Source organism: Terrapene carolina, unplaced genomic scaffold (assembly GCF_002925995.2).
Source record: "Terrapene carolina triunguis isolate 2854851 unplaced genomic scaffold, T_m_triunguis-2.0 Scaffold212, whole genome shotgun sequence".
Lineage (NCBI taxonomy): Eukaryota > Metazoa > Chordata > Testudines > Emydidae > Terrapene > Terrapene triunguis.
Window position 1 is genome coordinate 9,161,213 of NW_020664563.1, and position 9,237 is coordinate 9,170,449.

A 9,237-nucleotide genomic window follows, 5' to 3' on the forward strand; every position below is an offset into this window, starting at 1 on the left:
CCAAAATGCAGGAGCCACGGCTGAGTAACAGCAGTGCAGTTAGTAGCCATAGAAAGGAAATATGCAAGAACAGTGTTTGGACTAGCACAAGGCAGAAGCGTAACTACTCTCTACCCTTTGTAAAGTTCTTGATCATTGATAGGAAGGTTCTGTACCAAACTAATGAATTAATAAGTTGCTATAAGCATGACTCCCTTTCTTTAAAAAAGGTGGTGCTGTCTACTAGCATACAGTACAACTGTTGACTTCCTCCCACCCTACTTTGAAATGGTTAGGAGCCTACACGTCAACAGAACTAAGCCTTAGCCCCCGTGTTGGTTAATGTGGAATTCATTGTAGCTTCCCGTATTAGCAGCAGGAAGCTGCTCAACCATTGCTGCTATAGAAAAGGAGCCTCTGCAGGCCTGGCAACTGGCAGAATATGGGTAAAAGGTAGGATCGAACACACACTCCTCCCAGCAATGTGAGGGATGGGGAAGGCATCACAGAATAGGAAGGGGGCAGGCATCCTGTGCACATCTCCTTGAATGTGGGGGTTACCTGTCAGCTCTATGTTCTTGGGGAACCAGCGTGCAGTACCCAACCTGTCTGACTCACGGAAGACCTCCCCCCCCCCCCAGCCTTTGCTTGAACCAAAGCCGATCAGAAGAAAGACTTACAAAAAGCAATGAAAAGGCAGTAGGAGATGCACCTAAACCCCGGGACAAGGGTGCCAGGATTAAGGAAACTCCCCTAGCCTCATTTGCATCAAAGATGGGATAGGGAGGCATCTCTGTTAGCATACAGAATGGAGAACAGAGATTCCAAGGCAAGAACCGCATGGAACTCTGGGACCAGAAAAGCAGGGAAGCACTGCATGATGGGGGATTGCTGCTCTAGATGTTAATGAACCCACACCTGCACACCCAGCTCAGTAGTTATCAGACCAATTCTAGTAATAAATCCTTTATTGGGATCCAAAATAGTAACGCTCCCTAACTGCATTGAGCGCTCCCTCCAAGGAACACCGCCCATAGCCAGGAATGTTCAGTTCCTATTATCTAGCCTGAACAAAACAACTTTGGTATATTCCCTTGAGCCATCAGTTCACCATAAACAAATCTAGTGTGTTGTTTCCCTACAAAACCCCTACCCATGCTCAAGTAAGTGTTCTGATGCCTGGATCCAAAATCAGCATCAGTTCCATTGGGACTTCATCTTCTCTTGACTGTGTGTGCTGGGGGCTCTGCCTGTCTCCAGCAGGACACGCAGCTACCACCACCACCTGGAACCCCCAATTGATTCAAAATTCACAGAGTGGTGAGAACCCAGCTCTCTCGGTATATCCTTCTGACCCTGACCTGGGTGATCAGTTACAGTTTTCTAAACCTGATGTTTATAATCAAATTTAAGTTAGATTTAATATAACTGTTTTATTTGTTTGGCTCCCCTATGGTTATTACCTGGCAATAAATAACTTTCATGGTTAAGCTGTTGGCTTCCTCATTTGCCCTGCAGCAACGCTACTCATACCTAAGCTAAAGAGCCCTGCAGCGCCCAAAAATCCTGTGGGGTCTGCTCATCAAGTGGGTTACTACCAGAACAACTGTAACATGGAAGTGGGGCTAGGGACATGCTGAACCTGGGACATACGAGGGTGGCAGCTTGGAAATGCTGCTCAACCAAGTTTGCTGAGTCCAGGGGCATATAAGGGTGGCAGATTGAACGTGCTGCTCGACCCAGCCTGCTCAGGCACACTCCATTCCAGTGCAGTGCCCATGGCATATGCGGGTGACAGCTTGGAGGTGCTATTCGACCCAGCCCGCTGAGTCCAAGGGCCTATGAGGGTGACAGGTTGGAAATGTTGCTCGACCAGCCTACTGAGTCCAGGGACATATAAGGGGTCAGCTTGGGAGTGCTGATTAACCTGGTCCTCTCAGACACGCTCTGTTAATGTGTGTGTGTGTTCGTCTGATTCTGGGGTTGGAAGAACCCAGCCCTGGGGAACCTAGGTCCTGCAGGATAGCTCCATTGGGAGAGAATTTGTAGAAGGGAGAAGTAGAGCTCCATATAAGAACACAAGTGACACAAGCATTACATTGATAGAAGTACAAACCCCTTCCCAACCCTGAAGAGTAACCCTAATAAATGAGCATACCCCAAAGTAACGGGCAAATCTGGTAACAGGCTATTGCCAAATTCAATACCTGTGCTGCTTCACCATAGCAGTGAGGACGGCCTCTGCACACACTGCCTACAGCAGGATATTCCTTTGCAGTGTGAAGAGAGGGAAGCCACAGTCTGTGACTAGCTCCCTAGTGCAGCGCTCCCAGTGCCACATTCCTTTCCCACAGGCTACTGCAGCAGGAGAGGGAGGTTGAGTACACATTGCAGCATTATAGCTCTGATTGCAGGAGGCAGCTCTCTGCTCTTCCACCCCTGTGCCCCAAAGCAGAGGTAGCATTTGGTGTTAGCTCACCTAACTCCCAGGGGACATGATGCTCTTGTTCCTATTTTGCAGATGAAGGAAAAACTAATGCCCGGAGATGTTAGTTCAGTGACATGATTCAGGGGGTCGGTAGGAGAGCAAGGTCTAGGATCCAGGTCATCTACCCTGGCCTACTCTTGAACTACTGCACCAGGCTCCCTGTGCACGAAGGAGAGGAACCTCAGTACCCTTCAGCTGGATGGGATGTTTGTCCACTGCCATGCCTGAACTGCCCATAAAATATAGATAAACTGAACAGGTATAGTGTCTAAATACCTAAACTGAGGGTGGGCATACTTTCAGCTATTTGGCCGCAGTAGTTGGAGCTTGTCTTCATATTCACTGCAGCATACTTCCCTGCTACATTGTGTGATTCCTTGTTTTTAGTGACACTTTTGACCAGATAACTGTGCAAAAGAGGTCACTGAATGTAAAGAGTGAACAGGAATCACTGAACAAGTCTTGTACTGTAATGTGTTTTTAATTTAGAAGTTCCTTTTAATTACAAATCCCAGCTTGGTTTTATAACAGGGTAGCAACTCTTCATGGCAAAATAAAACTGCCTCTAGCACAGCCTGGCTTGGTGCATTCCTACTCGCCCCTACCCATATCTCTTTGCCATCAGATTTGCAATAGTCCCCTCACAGTGGTATCCCAGTGACAGAACTGCAATGACTGCTGTTTGCATACCTCCCTATCCCCTCCCCCTATTTGTTTCTCGTACGTTTATGCTGGACTTTAAACAAAAGGACAGTCTTGCTTTTTCAGTTACAGGAGTGCATGAACTGGGCCCAGTCTGCCTCTTTTTGACTGAGAAAACAAGTCCTGGTGGTGATTTACCACATAGCTCTCTGTATCCCAGACATCTGACTGTGGTCAGCCAGGTGGCGGAAAACAATTCGACTAAGCCTCCAGCGCCGCTTCACGCCTCGTGGACGGGATGTAAGGACACATCTATTCCGGATCCTCACAGGGCAGCTGTCACGTGGCAGGGCAGCAATCTCTTTATCAGCTATTTCCTGGAGCCAAAGGAAGGGCAATTACACACACAAACACACACACACTGAAGTTGCTCTGCTGTATTTTGCCCAGGGTTAGGTTTTCTAAGGCAGTTTAGTGAAGGAGGTAGTGATGGATAGGCCTGAAGGCTCCCTTACCCACAGCAGAGGTACCAGCATATGCCTCCTTCCTACCCTGGAGCCATCACCTCTCCACTAATGAGAGGGCAGTTTGCTCTCCAGGCTCTTCTAGGTTCTCTCTCTTCAGACTTCCCATGGGATTTAATGGTTCTACTTGCTGGATGAGGACCCTGCTCCATTAGGAACTGAAAAGTGTCCTCATGCATTTCACACAAGTCACTGAACAGTCCAGTTGGACAATTACAACTTGTCAATAGTGTCTCTGTTAGAGGGTGAGATGGCCCTTTAAGGGAGTTGGGCTCAGCCCCACCTGTTTCATGTTAGCTACCTCCCCAGCTGAGAGGCTTCCAGGCAGATAAAGGAGTCTGCTCAGTTGGGGGAGAGAGACCTACTGTGAGCAGGATAATTCGGGGGGGGGGGACGACACCTAGTGTCAGAAGAGACTGGGGAAGATGTCTCAACTCCAGCCAGAAGGAAGGACCTGGCTAGAACAGCCTGCCTGGAGAGGCAGGAAGCTGTAAGAAGAAGAGGCTTGAAAAAAGCAGCAGGAGTTGGGTTTTGACAAAGAACTGTTGAGCCCAGCAAGGGGCTGGGAAACTGGTAGTCAGGGAGAGGCTTGTTTTGAAGTAAGTTGACAATTGAACTGTAATGTTTTTATATCCCAAACTCCAAGAAGATGTGTTTGATTCAGAAGAATCTGGGTATAGTCACATTGGGAAACCCAAAACAGGGAAACTGAGGCAGTGGCAGGATCTAATGTTGGACCAGGTAAATGGTGTTGCATTCAATTACTGTTTCCCTGAGGCTTGCAGTACCCCTGCAAAACTTCCTTCTGCTAAAAAGGTCATGTGATCTCAAAAGGTCAAGAAACTGCACAGATGACCTACTTGTTTCTTACCTTTGTGAAGTCAGTGTAACTGTATGTTTTATCTTCCAACCAGATGCTTCATGGCTTTATGTACAAAGCCTAATACTTTCAAACAACCCTAGAAGAGCAAGCTAGTGCAACCACATTGGGGAGTGAAGGTAGGTAGGGAGGGAAACAAGTCTTTAAGGAAATACATTTCAAGCCACAATTTGTCATAGATAATTTTTTTTTTTGCACTATTTTAGAAAATGGTGTCCTTTAAATTAGCAACTTAAATGTAAACTGCCATTTTTCAATAGGGAGTTTGTAGCACCAGCTTTTGGAGGCTGTAAGAAGTTGTTATATTTTCCATATCACAGCTACAACAGATAGACAAGTCTGATTTGTACAGTGGAGTTGCTCAGAATTAACTGATGCCTTTCTGATGCTACTCAAAGAGGAACAGTTTCTGAAAGGCACGTATCTGGAGTCTGTTGCTTAAGTGTTTCTTTAGAGCCCAAGTATCACGCTGTGGAAAGCAACAGCATAGATTTTGTTTTCCATGCTCTTCTTCCCTACTTCTGAAGACTAGTAGGGGCACTAGAATGACAAGGTGATTTTATACTGAACAGTTCATTTCCCCATCTGAAGTCACATTCACTACTACAGGAGCTAGCTGTGACTCTGAAAGATCACCACCACCACCACCAGCTGGGGAATAGCATAAGCAAATAAACCAACAGCAATCCTTGTTTTTATACAAAATGTCCACCGCAGGCTGATGCTACCTTAATGTTGGTAGGTGAATATGGCGTGTTAAGGCCAAGCTCATAGCAGTTAGTACCATTCATGCTATATCTCACTCAAAAGGGTAAATAAAGCTATCCCTGTGAAGGAAACGCCACAGAAAATGGAGAGAGACTGAAAACAGGACACAATGAGACTGTTCCCCATGAGGTATCAATTGTTCCTTTGGTCTGAATAATTTCTATGAGGAAATGAGTTTATATGCTAGTTGTGAGCAACCACCCAGAAAATACTAGAGCACTCACTCATCCAGAGAGGTCAGAAGGTTCTCTACTACAAATCAACCCTTTCTGCACCCCTTTAACAAGCCAGTCAGAGCAGAATCCTAACTTATTCCCGTGATCACCCCTCACAGCAGCAGCTCGGGTGCATTATTCCCTGGTAAGTCTATAAAGAAAATTGCTAGCTTTATTTTAGAATATAAGTAAAGCTTCCAGACAAACAACTGCTGAAGACAGAGTTCTGAGGGGAAGTCTTGCTTCTTGTTCTCTCAGTCCCTCATTCGTTTGAGTTAGCATCTCCAGTTGTAAATACTGGCACTGGGAAATAAGGAAACTGATGGCTCAGCTAGGGGAAAAAGCTACTTCCAGCAGAATGTTTTAACTTAAGAGTCAGATCAGCAGCACTTGCCTTTCTCCTTCCATCCCCCCCTAGCAATTTCTATAGCCCTGGTGACACCTGCTGGCTGTATTAGGGTTTTCAGATGGGTTGGTTGAGATAGTGGTAACCAGACAATAAAAATCCAGAAATTATATCTAAAGGTCCTGATCCTGGAAAAACTTGTAAAAGTCTAATTTTAATAGTGCACAATAGTGTTGAAATCAATAGGACTACTTACATATTTGAGATTAAGCATATGGGTAAGTCTTTGCAGGATCATGCCCCAAGATTTTAAAGTAGTGTGGGAGCAGAAATCAGCCTGGATGTACAGGGTTTCTTTAGGAACTAGACCTCTGGTGAGCAAAACTGTGGGGCACACCCCCCCCCCCCAGGGGGGGCATGGAGGAATGTGCAGGACTGAGTGACAATGCCAGACAGCTTGTGCCAGCCCCCTTGGGGGCAGGGAGGGAGCACCTCCACCCCCAAGTCACCCTCAGTGGGCCACCTAGCCTGTGGGTCAGTGTGCTGTGCCGTGCCAATTTCTGCTCCCGGCATCCTCTGCACAGAGTGCTGGCTCCACCCCCAGGTTGAAAACCCGAGGGGGCAGGTATTGGCCCTGCCCTAGCAGTGCAGCATGTCTGCAAGGTATAAGCAGCCTACAGCTGAGGAAGCCTTGGCTGTGCAGTAATGGAGGAGGGAGGCAGGGACAGATTCCATTAATGGTAAGTGGGGGCGTGACTGGAAAAGTATCTGCACCACTGAACTAGATAGTGAACCTCCCATACCTAAAAGGGAAATTGCCTTCAAACTCATCCATTAGTGACAGTTACAGAAGGAAAAACAAGACTGCAGGAACATCCATAGGAACAATAAAGCTGTTCACTGTACCCCTGCAGGACATAACCATTTCCTGTTCTAATACCCTCTGACTTCTGATTTTAGCAGTGGCAAAGGAGTTCCACCCAAGAGATTTTATTCCTGTTGAGAATGACCCAAAAGGGACAAGGCTCTGGAGCTGAATATCAATACTAAGTAGATAGCTACATGATGTGAAGTGAGCTTGTGAACAAAATGGATGCAGGTATTCTAGACTGACCCCCCCAGAATCTGAAGCCTGACATTGTTAGATTCATACAAAGTAGCTTGTGATGCTCCGAGAATGCTGCTGCTGCTGCTGCAGCAATGTGGGTGCACATACCTTCTCCCTAAAGAGTTATGGTCCTGCAGGAAAGTACAGATGGACTTTACTTTACCTGCAGCTCTTTAGGCAGGATGTTGTTTTTTCGGAGAGCGTTGATTCGCAACCTCTCATCTGCATATTCATAAGCCATCTTCCGTCTCTTTACATCACGCAGCATCCTCCAGTCCACGTAGTAACCCCGCACTTGCCCTCTACAGGGCAAGGGGAATATCTGAAAAAGGGGAAAATATAAAGGTTAAATCTGCAGCTTCCAGTATTTTATCACTCACCCAATTCCAAATATTGCTTATTCCAATTTACTCTTTCTAGCCTCTACCTCATTTGGATTCAATCACTGCCTTCTCTGACTCCTCTGGTCTTCAGGCCTGACAATACTGGCACAGTCACCCTCTTCACCCATCCAGAGAATTTTGCTTAGCTACAGGATTAATCACACCAGCTAGCTCTCTTGTTGGCCTGGCCTAGGTCATGAAATTCTATCATGTCTAAGGACACAATTGTTGACAACTGCAATCTGTCATGTTTAACAGTCAGCGTAGACCAGGGCAAACTGTATGTAGTTTCAAGTGTTAACATGGTTGTTGACAGCTATGTTCAGACACACAATTCTGTAGCATAGACAAGGCCTGCAGGATCATACATCCCTGCACAGGTGTGTTTCTTACACAGCATACAATGGAGTCTTTTAAGACTGTCAAGATTTAAAAGGATCATACATCCCTGCACAGTCCCTAGTCTTAATAAAATGCCCTACTAGCACATAGCCCAAGGGGACTTTGATCTTGGTTAAGGCCTGTAGACATTACTGGAATACAAATCATCATCATAAATAAAAGGGCTGTTAGCACTTCCTAGAACCCGCAGAACAACATCTAGTTGGTTTTTTTCAGGGTTTTTTTTTTTTTTGGTGCTAGGATCAAGTGTGATATCAGTTGAATGGCCTATAAAGTCTCAATAGAGGATATATCATGTGAGTGAGACACACATATCAAATATCCTAAAGGGCCTTTTCTAGTTCTAGCTGCTAAACTCTCTTCCCTTGTGGTTTTTTTTTTTTTTTTTTTTTTTTTTTTTTTTTTTTCCTGGTTTGTTTTTTTTTTTTTTTTTTTTTAATATCACTAGGGATCTATCCATGAAAACAGGATTTTTTCTGCAGCTGAATCTCTTCTCCTGCTGCTGGTACTTCACCTGCAGTAGTCTGGAAAGGTCGAGAGCCACTGTCCTAGACAACACTGCCGCTCTCTAAAGCCAAGTGGCACACTCGGTAAAATGCTTCTCCAGACAAGCCACCAATCCTTCCCGCCTAAATTAACCAACCTGAATACAGGAATCCGCAATTCACCTAAGGGCGAACCCAGCGGGACTCCCGGCGCGCTACACTGATAGCTGGACATTAGACATAGACCGACCCAGGGCAGGGGCATGGGCCGCTAGGCAGCGCCGCAGAGAGAGGGCACCAGGCAAGGGTACAAAGGCTGCCTGGGGAGGGCGGCAGGGAGCGGGGGCACTGGGTAGGGACTGAGGGGGCCAATGGGGGATGGGCAGGGGGCACCCAGGAGCACGGATCGGGGCCAGGGGCGGGCACAGAGGCTGGGCTCGGGGGCGCCGGCGGCCCAGGCTCAGCGGCCAGTCGGTGGCGGGACAGTGACCGGGGGCCCGGCCCAGGGAAGTTACCAGCCCCAGCGCGAGCCCCGGGGAGTCCCCGAGCCGGGCGCTGCCGCCCGACGGGCCTGACCTGCCGAGCAGCCCGCAGCGCCCAGCCCAGCATGGAGGCCGCCATCTTCCCCGCGTGGCGCATGCGCTTACAGCCACCCGCCGGGCGGAGGGGGGCGGGGGAGCTGGGAGGGGCCGGGGCGGGCGGGGGGGGGGGGGGGGGGGAGGGGGGGGGGGGCGGGGTTTGTAGGAGGGGTGGTTGGGGGAGGAAGAGGAGTTTGGGGGAGGGATGGTTTGGGGAAGGAAAGGCTTTGGGGGACAAAGGAGAGTTTGGGGGGATGGGTTGTTGGGGGAGGAAGGGGGATTTGGGGGAGGAAGAGGAATTTGGGGGAGGGATGGTTTGGGGAAGGAAAGGCTTTGGGAGGGTTGGTGGAGGAAGGGAGGTTTAGGGATGAGGGATGGAGGAGGCTTTGGAGGGAGGATGGGCTTGGGGGAGGGGGATTTAAGGGAGTTTGTGGGGAGC

At 48.0% G+C, this 9,237-nt stretch overlaps 1 protein-coding gene across 1 annotated transcript; it reads right to left on the minus strand.

The window, feature by feature from the left end:
• Window positions 1–2,927: 2,927 nt before the first annotated feature.
• Window positions 2,928–8,873, minus strand: LOC113407565 (28S ribosomal protein S14, mitochondrial-like). Its single transcript, XM_026656215.1, has 3 exons — window positions 8,797–8,873; window positions 7,114–7,272; window positions 2,928–3,486 (listed from the first exon to the last, which is right to left on the minus strand). The coding sequence occupies exons 1-3, from the start codon at window positions 8,857–8,859 to the stop codon at window positions 3,304–3,306; spliced, it is 405 nt and encodes a 134-aa protein (XP_026512000.1). The 5' UTR covers window positions 8,860–8,873; the 3' UTR covers window positions 2,928–3,303.
• Window positions 8,874–9,237: the final 364 nt, after the last annotated feature.

Coding starts and splice junctions, on each gene's coding strand:
- LOC113407565 (XM_026656215.1), bottom strand. CDS start 8,859: ATGCGCCACGCGGGGAAGATGGCGGCCTCCATGCTGGGCTGGGCGCTG. Junction 7,273..8,796: donor CGCTGCGGGCTGCTCGGCAG/GTCAGGCCCGTC, acceptor CCCCTTTTTCAG/ATATTCCCCTTGCCCTGTAG. Junction 3,487..7,113: donor TCCTGCCTAAAGAGCTGCAG/GTAAAGTAAAGT, acceptor CTTTGGCTCCAG/GAAATAGCTGATAAAGAGAT.